Consider the following 15,860-nt stretch of genomic DNA (forward strand, 5'->3'; position numbering starts at 1 on the left):
AATAAAAATCAAAGCCCAAGTATGAGACTTGGCTTTGGGTAACGCAATAAAACTTTGAGCTCCTTAAAAATGCTGGGAATCCATTTGGGATTCATTGAAGGATTTCTCTCTCTCAAGAGGAAAACCCCTAAGATGCCAACTTTATTGGTTGGGCCTGTTTGTTTTCTTTACTTTTTACAGCAGATTTGTACGCTGTCTCCAGTTGTGTTTCTCCAAGCCAAGTAGGATTTCTTTGAACTTGTGCAGTGTGTTAGTCTTCCCTTTTCTAATGCATGCAGGGACTCTGCGCCCATCTCTGCTGGGAAGGGCAGGGAGCCAGGATGGATCCCAAGGAGCTGTGAATCCCTGATGCTTGAAGCAGAGCACCACACTGTCCTCATGCCCAGGTTTTATTGGTCGTGGCAATGCAAAGTTATGCAGTGGAGCCAAACAAATGCTGCTTTTGTGTGCAAAACGCATCAGCGCTTCCTGCTGTCAAACTTACTTGGGCACGACTGCAGACAATAGCACTGTAATATCCTTGTGAAGTGCTGGCCAGCTGGCGCAGGGCGCCACATCTTTTCATTCACTTCATTCATGGCAGAATAAAGAAAATTGACATACTCAGAACGTTAGGAAAATACATCTGTTTGGAACGTGAGCCTTGTTTCTTGCTTAGTTAATTTGCCACTTCATTACAGCCCTCCTGACAGAGGAGAAGCGATGTGTGCAAGTGTAAGAGTTGGCTCAGCTCCATGAGATCCATGGAGGAGATTGCTGCATCTTCAAGTACTGCCTTGCTGAGCCGTACCTTTGATTCACAAGACGGCTTTGGTCTTTGCAGAAGAAGCAGATGGTTTATTTTTACAGATGAGAAGCACTTGCACCCCAGGATTATACAGGCACGGTGAGGTTACCTGTCCTGGCTGCACTTCAGCCTGGTTGGGAGTTCACAGTAGTTGGGTCTGTGCTGCCTGTGAGCTGGGTCCCCCTTGTGTCCTGTTTCTGTGTGCAGAACCTGCCTGCTATGATATAATGAAATAATTATAGTAGTTCTTAAAATACGGTGAGCTATGTATGTTGTGGGAATTGAGCACTGGCCTGCTCAACCATCTCTGTATGAGGGTGTGCAGGCATCAAATTCAGTGTAACAGAATCAGGGCTGCAGTGCAGTCTCGTTTTAAGCCAGTTTATTAAAGTAGAAAATCCAGAGTTTATTGCAACTGTTCTTTACAATCAGATGTTTCCTGTTCCTGAAGATAAGTCCTTTTGCAGAGTGACTATTCCCTTCCCATAAAGGGAATAAGTTTGAACTCTGATCTCAGGGCTCCCATCAGTTGGGGGTGGCACTGGGTTGAAATTGTTCATGGTTTGGTGCCAAAATCTGCAGCCCATACACTGGCTGGGTATCTTGTCCTGATATATCTCACTGTAGATACTGAAAGCATTGGGCTCAAGCAGTATGCTGGGATTATAACTCCTGTGGTTTGCTGGCATGGGAACAGCTCTTATATAGGAGCTGAACATGGGGGTTGTCAGAGTGACTGGCTGGAGTTTGGTGCATGGGCAGCTGAGAGCGTTCTTGGGGCTGTGGCTTTAGAGGTGCTCCAGCGACAGTGTTCTTGAGACAGAGCCATCTCCGAGCATTTGGAAAAGGTGGAAAAGCAGAGTTCACTTGAAGTAGAACGCTTAATAAATTGATAGGATGGCGTTTATCATTAGAATGAAAACCTGACTTAGCCCTTCCCGAAATCTGCCTTTAAAGAATGAAATGAAGGATTAGGAAGAGAGGTGTAACCTCTCCAATGAAGCTCAAGCAGTGTCGTACCAAGGAGAAAATCTATAGTGTTTCTTCTTATGTCTGTGAAATCAGAGGAACATACCTGTCATCTGTTTAAAAGATAGTAATTCACAGTGATTGTCCTTTTATGTTTTATGTGAGTGTTTAGATGTGGTTGTGTTTTTTTGTTGGTTTTCTCTATCATCTAATGGTTGTATACCACACTGGCTTTCTTTTTACACTAGTATTTTCCTTTTGAACAGTAGGTGGTCTGAGACAGATCCTCTGCCCAGTGAATCCCAATACGTGCTCTGAGAGCAGCACTGCAGTTTTGAGCTCAGTTTTCTGAATAGGCAAAATAGAACAGTAGATTTCTTTTTCTTACTGAGCTTTTTTTGTCATGAAGTTATGGAGAGTTTTGTGCCTTAAGCATAGGAACTTTCTGTTACATGCTGTGTGATAGAAAACTGATCTCAAATAGGAAATAAATTGTGGATGTTAGTAGGTTGTCTGATCCCATCTTTTTCATTGCTCACTTGAGAGAGCTGAATGACAGACTGTTCTCATATTGAATGGTCTTCTAATTCCACGGTAACAAAAGCAGCACAACATTCTTTCTTTTCATTCTGACTTAAATAAATATTATTTTCTTTAATGTTGTTACTGCAGTCACCACCACCAAGTGCAGGTGATGGAGCTCTGCAGGATATCTGGTCTCAGGTCAAGCTCTGGTGGTACAAATTACATTGCATGTGATTAACTGTAGGCTGCAGTTCTGTAGGAGTCTGTTAAAGTATCTGGAGAGCAGAGACAGGGAATGAGAAACTGAGCAGTGAGTATGCATACAAGAGACCAGCAGAGACCTCAGAGCCTGAGCTGTGTGAGGGGATGTGCCAAATTGCAGCCTTATGTTGCGAGGTATTATTGTATTATTCCCTGTTTGGCTCGGGCTGTGGAGCATATTACTGTAATGGTATGTGATATTGAGGTTGTGTTAAGCCTTTATTATTAAACTCTTATAACTCCTCCGGGACTAATGGTTTGCGGTTTTTCAGGACCACTTCCAAAGCAGCGCACAACCTTTCTGGCTGATTTATTTTTCTTTTTTTTTAACTTTTTTTTTAACCAGGGAAGTCAGTTTATTGCTGGAGTCTTGGGATGGTTTGTTGTTGTTTGCTTGTATTTATTTTTTTAAAGAAAAAAAAGAAAGGGAAAGAAGGACAACAGAATTTATTGGTTCAACTTCTTTGGTTTCCAATAGGATGAGACAATTGTATTTTCCAGCATTTCCTACAAACCCTACCTACCCTTGCTCATGATCACAACTCTTATGAAGACTCAGATCTTCATTTATTATCCTTTCATTGCAGATACAGACTGCAGTGGCAGAAGGCACTGTAAGGAACAGTAGCTGGACGGTTATATGGTGTCTAGAAATGCCTGGACCTGAGGTGCTGGCATGTAGCAAGTTGAGTGATTTCTTCTGACTCTTTGAGGATGGGACTCTGCCATAGAGTTATCTAGGCCATAGGAAAGCTCACGTTTAGCCAAACAAAGAAGGATTTGCAGGAGACACAGCAGCATGGATTTGTTAAGGTTGGAAAAGATCGCTAAGATCACCTAGTCCAAGTGCCAACCCATCCCTACTGTGCCCACCAGGATAAGAGATGCTGGGCTGAAAATGGTGTGTGCACGTGTGGAGGGGAGGTGAGGATCAGGGACTTCTGAAGAGCAGACCTTGCCCAGAAATGCAATCAATCCTTTACCTGGGTGACTTACTGGGCCTGCATGGTAGCAACATATGGATCCATCTCCAAGTTGCAAGATTTTTTTTACTTCAGGACAGGGCTGTGCAAATGCAGTTGTGTTCCTTCAAATGCAAGTCTAGAGGATTGCTGGAACAGAGTTAAGGCTGCTCCTGGAGCAGAGTTGAGTCTCTGTAGTTTGTCTTGGAGCTCCTTTCTCCCAAACCGAGCAGAATCCTTGTGTTTCAGCCCTCCTGGAAGAGGGGCTTGCTGGTTCTTCTTGGCCTCAGGGTGACCCAAAGCTGACGGGGTCTCAGATGTTGTTATTCCTGGCATTGAGTGCCATCAGTGTTTCTCCTGATGGGCTGGATAAGATCCAGGATGACATTTGTTTGAGCCATATCTTGATTTTCAGTTTGTGTGTTTGTTTTTTTGGTTTTATTCTTTTTAAAACTGCTGTTTCCAGTGGAAAAAAAGATGGAAGGTAACATGAAAACAGATGTAAAAGCCTGGCATTGTGTTGCGTACAGCCCAAAGCCGTGCATTATAGCTGAGCTGTGGTGACACAAGGTTTTCTCAGCCCTCTGCACTTTTATAGCTTCTCCCCTTTAGAAGCGTTAGCGCCAGAAATAAGCATGGTGCTTTAATAAAGATCTGTGGTTTCTGAAATCACTCACGCTGTGGGGAGCTGACCCCAGTGCAGGCTCAGCTTTGTCAATTCGGTGTCAAAACTGGGAACCTAATGGTCTCACAGAGGGCTGGACTGGAAAAGGGAGCTTGCGCACTTACTGCTTATCGTTCTTTTTGCTTGTGGAAGGGTGATAATGTTCTCAATGAAGGGACTGAAACATTATACCATTTCTGCAGGTGACAAGAATTACATTAATTTGGTGCTTGCGACGCTTTTCAGCTGTTCTTAGATAAGACCTAATATTTCATGCCCAAAATATATATTGGGGAAAATGAGTGACGTTGAAGATTGGCATAAGCTACAAAGCAATATTTTATGCTGATAAAAATCTCAACAGTTTTTTACAAGTAGAGCCCCACAGAGATACTTCAGAATTAATTGATGGCAGATGAATTTAACACAGTTAAAGTGAATTAAACCCCTCGCTATTTAGAATAATACAAAAATGTCTGAGTTTTACTCCCAATAGAGGAAATGCAGTTGTTAAGTCCAGATGGATTTTTATTTTTCTTGGAACAAGTTTTGAGACTAGTAATTTTTTTCTTTTCTTCCACTATTTTTTCAAAGCGTTACTACCACATTGTTGGATCTGGGACAGAGCAGACCTAGTTTTCTATGATTATTAATTCTTTCAATTGTTTTAAAACCAGTTAGACGGATGGTTTGGCTATATTAATTTTTAAAAACTTTCTTATTAGCACTTAATTACATTTGTAAGATTTGGAAAATAAGTGTGTGGATGATATACTGCATAGAAAGCCCATTGGGATGGTCCCGTGTCGAGTTACTTTCAGCTGAGCTGGGTAACAGTCAGTGTCTGTGATCATTGCCTGCCCAAATGTAAGTGATGCCCCACCTCTTTTTGGCACACCAACTCTACTCCTGATGATTATTTTAGCTTGTGCTTGCACGGAGGCCACTGCTGTGATGCTGCAAGTGACGTGATCAGGTCATCTCCTCCGAGGCTTAAATTGCGAAGAAACTTTGAGGAATTCAATCCATACGTTTAGCTGCGGTTCTACAGTCACAGGCTCCATCACGTGAACCAATGGCTGAAAGTCACGGTCACCCACTGATGAGCTGTAGCTGTCATGGTGACTGTGATTAGTATCTGACGTGATCCCCACATGGCACAATAAATGGCATCAAGCAGAGGCTATATTTGCTTGGTACTTGGCAACCTTCCTGCAAACAGAGCAAGAGAGAAGGGTGGTAATTGAAATGTGTTCAGATGGGAGTCGCTAGCTCAATTAAGGATGTGGGAAGCAAGCTTTATGGTGAGGATAGAACAAGCACAAAATACTTGGCTTAGCAAACAGCATCGGGGAAGAGCTGATCTTAATAAAGAAGTGTCTAAATGAAGACAAAAAGATGATAATGTATTTGATAAGAACTCTGCAGTCAGAGAAAAGTGTTATGGTTCAGTTCTGGCAAGGTCAACCAAACATAGAAAATAAAACTATGTCTAAGTGAAGAAGTTATAGCTACTTTGTTGGATAATGACCTCATCATTTGTTGCATTCTCCAGTGTTCTGCTGTTGTTAGATGACTGCTGGTTGGCTGGCTGGTGAAAAAGTTCTTCTGTTTCCTTGTACAATGAAGCATCAGGGCATATTAAAGAAAAATAGCAAGAAAAGCTTACAGCAAGAAACGGTACTAAGGAAAAAGGGAAAATGAACTTGTACTCTTGTGTTACAGATTCAGTGGTTCTTTCCTTTGACTCCGTTGGACATACGATAGGCTCAGGTACAACATTGCCTTCTTCTCTCTCTCCCACCTCATGACAAGGCTTCTGTTTGATAGGACACGGTAGCCATGTTGGGAGGCAGGTAACCCACGGTGGATAAATAGGTTCTAGAGGAAGTTTTCATTTAGTCCTGGTGTGAAATGAGGGCTAATGTGTGAGACCACTTCCACTGCCCAGCTAGGAAGACAACCTGGCCGCGTTACGTGCGTTAGCGCTGCTTTTCTTATGTGAAAGGCATGAGGATGATGTCACCCGCCAGCTGAAGAAAAACTGTTCCAGCTACTGGGAGAGTTTCTCAGTTAAATAAACAGTTGAGTTATTTGGGGAAAGAAATCAGGAACGCTTCCAGGAGGGAGAAAGCAAAAGAGTCGTAGCTCAACAAATAGGGTTGGAAACTTTTTCTGTTTGGAAGATGACCAGCATTATCAAACCCCAGGGCAAATGCTGCCCGACCTTATTTCCTTTGGAACCCGGGCATGACCTTCAATTCAGCTGAATCAGAAATCAAACATTCTTTTGTGTTGGAGGCACATGAAACCAGTAACTATCCTTTTGGCTATTGGTAATACACGAGCTGTAGCCAAGGCCACACAATAGTGGGCACCATAGTTGATAAAATTCAGTTTACAGTGTATTCGTAATGATATGTGAACTGCAAGGGAAAAGCTAAGAATTACTGTTATGATTTAGAAACCCCTCAACACTGAAAAGATGAGGTTATTTACTCTATTGCAGAAAAAAAAGTAATAATCCAAGCAAAGATTTCACGTTATATCTTGGTTAGTAGCCTTTCCTAGGCTCATAGGAGGAACATGCTGCCTTCCAACATAGCACCTGTCGGCTGCCTGCACAGTTTGAAAGAGAGCCTGCTGCCTGACACTAACAAAGCTTGGATGCAATTCTGGTTTACTAACCCTAGAGCTAGTGGTAGTAACTTGCTTTGTTTACAGTGCCCAAATGCTTTCTGCTGTCCCTGCATCACCCTCTAAAACCTGTAGCTGGAAGTTGGTCTGTTGTGGGTGCATGGTAACTCAGGGTGCGGATTGCCATGCTAATGGAGAGAAAGAACCTCTCTTACCTCCCTTCTGCTAATGTGCACCAGTCATAACTGAAATGTGTTGCTACCTGCCTTCTTCTGTACTGGATAATGGCTTCTTCCATCCGGGAGGAGGTGAAATTATGTAGGTTTGAAGTAAGAAATCTGGGAATAAAACTCAGGGCAGTATTTTGTGTTGCTTACAGCTGAGTAAGCCTGAAACAGCATAACTTTACTGGAACTATGCTGGATTGATACTGGTACAGCTGAGACCAGAATTTGTCCTGGAGTAAAACTTTGAAATATTACCCACTATATATATATATATATATATTTTCTTTCTAATACTTTTTGGCTTCTAACTGATGTGAAAGCAGTTAATCCTGTGGAGAGCATCCAGTGGAGGGTATCTTTGGAATTAATCACATATGTTGTACTCTGATGCTACCAACAGAGTCATCCATCTATTTATAAGAAAGAAATTCAACTGCTGCTCTCTGTTTTGTGGAGTGCTGATAGGAGCGGGGTGGGAGACGAGGCTCATGTGAGCCAGCAAACTGTCTGAGTCTGTTTGGAGAACGCTGCTCTTTGCTCCGCTTGTGCATTGCAACGCAGGCTTGGGTTGGGTAGGAATAAGACCGTAAAATTTGATCTTTTGTTGCATTGTGCAACCTGATTGAATTTCTTCATTGAAGAAATATGAAGAACATTCTCTTATTTGAGAAGGGAGGCTCAAAAATATCCCAGAAAGCTGTATGTTTATTGCCTTCGTATCAAGTATTTTGCATTCATTGTTCTGGGAACCAGCTTGCTCTGAACTGATATGTGTAATAAGATGTGTGATGTCTGTCCGACTGAGGGATAGCTTTCCTTGTTGAACAGGAAGGAGAGAGAGAAAAGCTGTGGCCATTGTGCTTCCGTTGTCCATCCCATCTCACCTTGCTGCAGACCCAGGAAAAGACAGAGCCCAGAAAGAACCCAAAGAGACAATGGCAGCTGCAGACCCAGCCATTCCCAGTAGGTGACTTTTCAGGTTGGGGTAAGAAGGGGCAAAAGTTGCGTACTGTGTAACACAAATACGTGTACCCTTTTTTTTTATCAGTCACAATTAAACAGCTGTGAATAATATATTTGCTGTTTAAAATAGTCACGCTGTTTAGAACTAGTACACTTGACTTTTATTTGCATACTAAAGAGCTTTTAGAATTGCCCTTTCATAATTGTTAATCATGCTGTGTGAAGGGCAATGTCTTGTTACAGTGTCTGTATTTATTGGAGCTGGCTGTTCACCTCCACTTAATTCTTTGTCCCATGCAGATCTTGGTTTTCACTAGGGCTGGGAATCTGGTTACCCTGCATAAAACTTTCTGAACTTAGTGTTCAAAAGATCACTTGGCTGTTAAGCCTTAAATTATCCTTCGTGGAAGGATGTCTACAGACATAACAGTCAAATGTTGTGTGGTGAGCCTGAGCTCTGTGAGCTCCTGACTTCTTGTACCCAAGTGCTTTTGTGGTTAGCTGAAAGATCGCCCCTTCCTTTGGAAGGCAAAGTTTGAGCAGCATAGGTGAATGCTTGATGTGATGTGCAGGCTGGTGTTTCAGCTAAAACTGATTCAGAAAGGGTGGTTTTCATGCCCTGAACTTTGGGAATCACTAAGCAAGACACAGTGTTTGAGTAGACCTAAATTTCATCTGCTTGCAGCAGAGAGCTAGGGCTCTTAGGCTGCAGTTGCTAGCATATCAAACACTGGATGACCTTGGTAGCTAAACGTATACTCTCACTGTATTTAAGCCTTCTTCTGCCTCCTGTGTATGAGAGCAGAAGATGGTGTGCTGTTCTTTGGCTTTTCCCATGCGGGTCTGCCAGTACCAGTGGATGCAACTACAAGTTCTGTTGGTTTCAGAAATATCCTTCAATCTTCTCATTTTGGTTTCTAAGCTGAATTAAATTAATTTAGATACTATGTTAAAAGAATTTACGAGGCTTAGGTAGGTTGTCTTGGTTTGAGAAAAACAATTTTAATGCACCTTTGGAGCTGTTGTGGTTTGTGTGTTGTTTTTTTGTTTGCTTTTAATCTTTTTCCGTGTTGCATGTCAGACCATCACTTAACACTGCTGGCACTGTTGGGAAAGAAGAGATGGACTTAATATGCTGTATTTTTCTGTATTCCTGTAAAGCAGAGAATAAATAGGAAGATCTTTTTTTAAAGCCCTGCTGGATTTAGTGGCTTTATTTGGCAAAAAAATGTTTTTCTCTTTTCATTTCTGATTAATGATGTTCTGCTTCATTCTTTGCTTCTTTGAGCTGTAGGCTGTGGGAGCTGCTTGAGACTGTGCCAAGGACTGTCATGTATTAGTTACACAGTCCTTATGTGACTTTGCCAGCATGTTCAGTATCATCATCTATCTTACTCTCATTTATGCTCTTTTTCACCAATTGAAAATACAGCTGTGAATGAGCTGAGATGCAAATGCCAAGAAGTGGCCTAAAAAATACCTTGAAATACAGATACTTTAATGGGATTTTTCTCTCTCGTGTGGCATCTCTTTCCCATCGAGACAGTATATCATGCAGGTCACTAAAAGCCAATAGATTACTGTTTTGTTAATATTGTTCTTGACTTTTATTAGGAAATACGATACAATTTTTAAAATAAAGAATATCTCAGAAGATTCAGTAGGGCAACATTAACTCCATTAGCCACGTGAATACATGACAGTAAATGAAACAACTGCTTATTTAGCAAAGATTGCAGTCTGGCTTTAAACAGATGACTCCCTAGGAAGAGAAAAAGGGCATACGTAGTTCAGGAGGAAATATTTAATCTTCCTGTTGTAGTCTTTCATAGATTTCTTAGAGCAATCCATCGCTCTTCTATCCTTGGAGGTTGCTATAGGTTCATTAGGAAAAATATGTCAGCAGATATACACTTTGTGAAAGGTTTTGGTTACCCTTAATGTAATGTGCTAGAATGTCATTTATATATATATTTTTTTCTTTATTTTACCTATTTTGGAGAGAAGATCAGGAGGCAAAAGACCTGCAAGTGATTGCTTATTTGTTCTTCATGTGCCTGAGGGATGAGTAATGTAGTTTCAATTCCTAACGAAGGAGATCCCTCTGGTGTATTTCTTTCTTCAGGCTGTAAAGCTGGGCCAGGTGTCTTTGGGAGCCCCAATCAAGAATTACAAGAGGGGGGAAAAAAAAACACAAAACGACGTGAAGATGTAGATGTGGAAATTGCTTCCTTTTGCTATATTAAATCTGAGAAAATAGGTAATGTTCTCAAGACTTTAGGTGTCACCAGGGGATACGGGGGTTTGTGACTGAGGGACTTCCCCAATTCCATGCTTTGAACTCACAGGTTTGATTTTTTTCTTATGCTAATAGTGCTTAGAGCATCTCTTCCCATCAGATATGGCAATTTTAATCAGTTCCAGTATCTAATAAATACTGAGCTCGGTGCAGCAGGGTGGGTATCCTTGGATTAGTTTGCACAGTTTGAAGAGTTTTAATAGATCTGAACTACCAAGCTTTGCTGCCTGTGTTGAGTACTGCTCTACAGTCCCTGCCTTTTGCTGCTTCAAATATTGTCCAATTTTAACCATTTGGGCTGAAATCTTCTATATGTGGAGAGAGACCATGTTTCACATTTATGTTTCCCGAGCGTTTTAGTAAAAATTTTAAATAATGTAAGATAAAAAAAAGCAGCATCTTCAAAATATGGTACCAGTAATTAAGAAAATACTGTCCATATTTGTCTTGATATAGAAGAGCAAATGGGATTAGGGGAGAAGTGGAACGCAGACTTTAAGGGATGGAGATTCAGTCTTCGAAAGGACAGGGCTGAGGAGCCCAAGTGGCCTCAGTTCAGTTCCTTCTGTCCCTTACAATCCAATGGTTTTGTAGTTACTCAGTCTCAGAAAATAATGCTTTCATCAGGAAGATTTTTTCCCCTGAACAGGTTAAAGTGAAAATCCTAAGGAAAGGATGCAACGTTAAGCCCTTGTTTGTCTATTGTTGCTCATTAATCCTGATCAGTATTTTTTTAACCCTGAAAGAAAACTTTTCCCCCTTCCGTTGCAGTTGATCCATTGCATATGACTTTTTTTTTCCATCAATTCATTCTTGTTTCTTGAAGTCTAGCAGAATTGCAGCTGAACTTTCGTCACTGTCCATATGCGCTTTCTTCATCTAAGGTCAATGTGAAGTGTTGGACCCTTTTTCATTGCAGAGTCAGTCATTTTACCTGGCCTTTGCCACAGATGTAGAGCATGTGAACAACAACCAAGGCTTAGTTCAGCTCAAGGCCTCAATTCCATTGAGGCTGAATTGCACTGGGCAGGATGAGAAGTGTCGGGGTGGTCTGAGCTGTTCTACAAGCACTTCTGTCTCCCGAGTGTCGTACAGATTCCTTTGGTGAGCACAAGCATCTTGAATAAAACAATTGAACTTTCTGCCTTCCCTCCTCTATTTGCATTACATGAGAGATTTAGTGCTTCGTTTAGCCCATCTTTTTAAAAAAGTTTATATTAATTTTCTGCTTTTGTAGGCAAAGTTATTTGTACCTTGCTTCTAAATAGCTGAGCGCTACAGGGACAGTGCCCAAGCGTTGGTGAAATCATTTACAGTGGTTTGGAAGGATAAAGCCAGTGAGCCAAGTTAATGCCTGGAATGTTGATTTCAATTAGTAGCATAAGTGGAACGTTTTGCACGTTATGCATGTAGCTATATGGTTACAGATGCAAAATGCAAATTGAAAACTTGATTGATATCAAAGCCGTCTGGCTTTTTGGGTGGTCTGTGTGGAGTTTCTAGACATTTGACATTGCGTTTCTTACTGCCTGGTACTCGGATTTCTGTTGAATACTTGGAAGAAACTTCCAGATTAATGCAAGCATGGAATTTGGCGTGCAATTAGCATCATTTATTGCTATGGTTTGACTGTACTTCTGTTCGTATAACCCTTATTACATACTTTACAATAAAATTGTTGTCAGTTACTAAATTGTTATTCAATGCTGATCTTCCTGGAAGTGTAGGCACACATTTTCTTTCTGACCTTAGCAGACCTCTTACTCGTATGGCCGTGTGATGAAACTTACTCCTCGTGTTCATTGATTTCTGTGCTTCTGTACACCACTTTGTCAGCCGAGATCTGTAGCTTCATAGCACAAGTGAGGAAGTGTCCTCTGATCTCCTTGTTCTCTCGTGGTACTGTTATTTTTATCACATGTGGGATTTACAGGCTCAGCCTCATGGGCTGAAAAGGTGCAGTCTTGTTCTGACTCATCCATAATGTTCTTCTTGTGGAAGGGCTGATGTCACACCTTGGTAACGTGCTCATCAGGGCCAAGTTAGTTGGAGGTGCTGGAGCATTTCTGTCTCATACTCTCTGGCTCTTATTTTCCATTTTCTTCTAGTAATCTTTAACCCACTGCAAATGAGGAGGAAATTAAGAATATAGAAGAGTGTTGTTGCCTATCAGCTAGCTAACTTGGTGAGCGAGGCTTTGAACAAGGTGATGAGAGGTGTCAGAAACCTTCAGGCTAGGACATGCATAAGTGCCAGGGCAGGCTATTATAGATGGTGTTTCCATGGGAGGGAAGGGTAGGAATGGGACTGTCCCCCTAACAGGGGTGTATGATCAGCACAGCCCATATGTTGTCATCACACCCTGATTGTACTGTATTTTCACTGCAGTTGTATTTTGATTTACCAGGTCTGTGTTTTATTGTGTTTTAAATTACACGCATAACTCCAGACAAGAATTGCCTGTTCCTGCAGCTGGGCTATGTGCATTTTGGCTTTTTTCATGTATTTGGGTTTTTATCGGTCTTTTGCGATTCCAGACCACTTCCTGCCAGCACATGGGCTATACTTCTATGTGCTGCAGTCACAAGGAGCACAGTGGCCAAAAGGGACATAGCCAGATGGCACTGGGCATCCATAACAGTTGATTTATGTTAAACATGAAGCTAACTTTGAACTCATAACTTCCAGGCTCCTAATGTTTTTTTTTGAGGAGAAGCAACATGTGATGGAGATGCCTTTCCCAGCCAGCAGTTATGCCACGACTTCACAGAATTACAAAATGGCTTGGGTTGGAAAGGACTTTAAAGACCATCCAGTTCCAACCCCCCTTCCACAGACAGGGTTGCCAATCACTAGATCAGGCTGCCCAGGAAAAGATCAGGCTGTGAGTGTGCAGTGGCTGGTGATGAGGGCAGTGTTTCTTTGCCCATCTCAGTTTGTGCCACTCTCCAGCCTGGGGAAGGAGGGAATTGTGCCTCCAGGGACTGTGACCCCACCACCTCCCTGGGCAGCTGTGCCACTGCAGCACTGTTATTTTTGAGAAGTTATTTTTTTCTAATGTCCAACCTGGACCTCTGCTGGCACAACTGAAGACCGCTACATCAAAAGTAAAAACATTAAACCGATAGCAAAGAGCAAGCAACAAACAAAAGGTAAATCTTACGGAAGGTTGAAGTGAGTGTATGTCAGCTGTGTGTAGAGTTTAGTATGTGTTTGTTTTCTGGTGCTTTGGTCGCAGAGCTTGTAAAATGCTGAGTTAGCAGAAAGCCCAGGATGCTGTTATAGTTACGAGGTGATGTATCTCTTATTGCATTTCCTCTAGTTGTATTTCTTGTTGGGAAGAAGAAGTTGGAGTTGGGGTAAGAATGATGATGGGTTTGCCAGTGGTTTTCCTTTGTTAAATAAATCAAATGGGTAAATCTCTGTTGCTGTTTGCACAGATAGGTGTTTTTGGAAGGAGGAAGGGCTAATAAAAATTGAAAGCATGATTTTTCCCAGACCTTCCTTTGGAGGAGGTAGGATTGGGCAGGAAATGATTTCTTGTAGGAGGAGTAAGGTGGGAGAAACCTGGAAGGAAAGCAACGCTGGGGGGCAACACAACTTTCAGGGTGTGGGAATTGGAGGAGGGAGGCACAGGTGCATTTCTAATGCTGGGTACAGTGGGGATGGTGGGTGGCACAGCAGGTGCTGGCAGGGAAATGGATAGAACGTGCTGAGGCTGAGTGCGCGTGTTGTGCAGCTTCAATTAGCTGAGTTATGTGATTCTTCCCTTAAATCTGGAATTAAATCTTAACAGATTTGAAGCTAATGATGCACATTCTACTGACCTGCCCAGAGAAATCATTTTGTCTTTGATACGTGGCTGGGCTTTCCCCTTCTTTCAGTAAGTGGTGACACAGAGAGTTTCTGGGTAAACTTCCGCAGCAGAAATTCATGTGTTGTTTCATGAGGAACACAAACCTCTATTTCCACTGTACTCTTCCTAAAAGAATGTTTTGGTTTAATACATTCTGAGTGCTTGGGGGATTATCTGTTACTTTTGTGTTAACTTTTACCTTGTTATAGTGAGACCCAGTGGTCCTCAGTGTGAGGAGTCCCTGGAGCATGCAGGACTCAATAGAAGAAGGATGTTGCACCTTTCTGGCTTTGTGTGTATCTAATGTGAATTCTCAGAGCTTAATCTGTTGTATAGAGTACTCAGTTTAAAGATGACTGTGTATGCAAAGATGGTGAATGCAAAGCTTACCTTATACAGGATTTATAGAAACTAAGTTTTCACCCTGAATGTCTCTGACTGTTCCCTGTTGAAACCTGTTAAACAACATCACCTGAACCTGATGCTGCAATATTTGCTGGAGATTCAGCAGTGATAGTTTGGGAATACTTTAATGTAAAAATAATCAGTTGTAGCAGCTGCTTGCAACTGGCAATTCTAATACATTTATTTTCAGTTAGAAATAATTATTGCCCTTCTGTGAAGACATGCTGCTGTTCTGTTTGGATGCCTTTTGGGAAGGAGGCTGTTGCAGTTTTTATAATGCTGTGTCCCTTGCTTTTGTTTTCCAGAGTATGACAAACTGGGCTTTCTCCTGAACCTGGACTCAAAACTGTGAGTATGGCTCTGTCTTTGTTTCTGTAGTTACAGATTAATGTTGCAAGCAACCCTTCTGTCACTTGGGTGGTTTGGCTCACTGGAGTATATGGGACTACCACGTCCTTTGGCAGCCAGGCAATTAGGGCTTCGTGGCTTACGCTATGTGAGCTGCCTTGGATTGAGGTTTGCTACCATTAATTTCTTAATGACTGATCTAGAAGCTATGACTATTCACGTGAAGCCATGCCTGCCAGTCTGCTCTAAGTGTCCTATCCTAGACAGGCATCTTCCAAATGAGAAGAAATGTATAAAAGAAATTGAGAACAGGAGGAATGTCTGTCCTCCTCTACAATTTACTTGAGATGTTTAGAACTTTGATTCCTTTCCATTAGTTTCTTTAAAAACTAGTACTACTGTTTTTGTTTCTAAAATGGAGCTTGATAGGAGCTAGCAGGGGTAACAGAAGAAAACTGAAGAACTAAGTTCTTTGCGGTTTCTGCCATAATCTATCGAATTGAACTGAACCTCCTAACACTAGGGGTCACCAGTGACTCTGTTTCTGAGGTCAGTAGACAGAAATTTTGTCATCAGGAGCAAAAAGACTATGAGAAACGTGACCCTACATTGAGGCAATCAGTGGCTTTTAATGACTTGAAGATGCATCACCTGTACCATGGGTCATGTTAATATAAAAACACATTCTTAATGTTTTAAGGGGTTTCACTGTACTCACTTGGTGTAACATCAAAGTTTTGAGTTTAGTGATGAGGGTATGTGACTTCTGAATGAACATTTTGGTGTTGGTAAGAGAAAAATGGCTTTGGGTTTTTATTACTCTGGCTATTTTTCTTTTTGGTAGTGACTGATGTATTGAAAATGCAACTCGGTGAATTCCCTCACACTTTTGATATACTGGGTTTGGATATCATCATCCTGTGCTGTGTTTAAGCTACAGTTTCTGTTGTTCCTTCT

The 15,860-nt window shown here is 41.7% G+C and overlaps 1 protein-coding gene across 7 annotated transcripts in view; it reads left to right on the forward strand.

Annotated features, from left to right (window-relative positions):
- Window positions 1-15,860, forward strand: part of ST3GAL3 (ST3 beta-galactoside alpha-2,3-sialyltransferase 3) — a 138,748-nt gene that overhangs the window by 24,707 nt on the left and 98,181 nt on the right. For 2 of the 7 annotated variants that reach the window (XM_085512326.1, XM_015870384.3), the window contains exons 3-5: window positions 5,894-5,941; window positions 7,861-7,995; window positions 14,861-14,903. In XM_085512326.1, coding sequence (XP_085368452.1) covers window positions 5,894-5,941; window positions 7,861-7,995; window positions 14,861-14,903 — 226 coding nt within the window. Of the gene's footprint in view, window positions 1-5,893; window positions 5,942-7,860; window positions 7,996-11,213; window positions 11,399-14,860; window positions 14,904-15,860 lie in introns of all 7 variants that reach the window. The other 5 variants (XM_085512329.1, XM_015870385.3, XM_085512327.1 and 2 more) reach the window with 4 other exon arrangements.

Source organism: Coturnix japonica, chromosome 11 (assembly GCF_054131305.1).
Source record: "Coturnix japonica strain WE chromosome 11, WE-NBRP24, whole genome shotgun sequence".
Classification (NCBI taxonomy): Eukaryota; Metazoa; Chordata; class Aves; order Galliformes; family Phasianidae; genus Coturnix; species Coturnix japonica.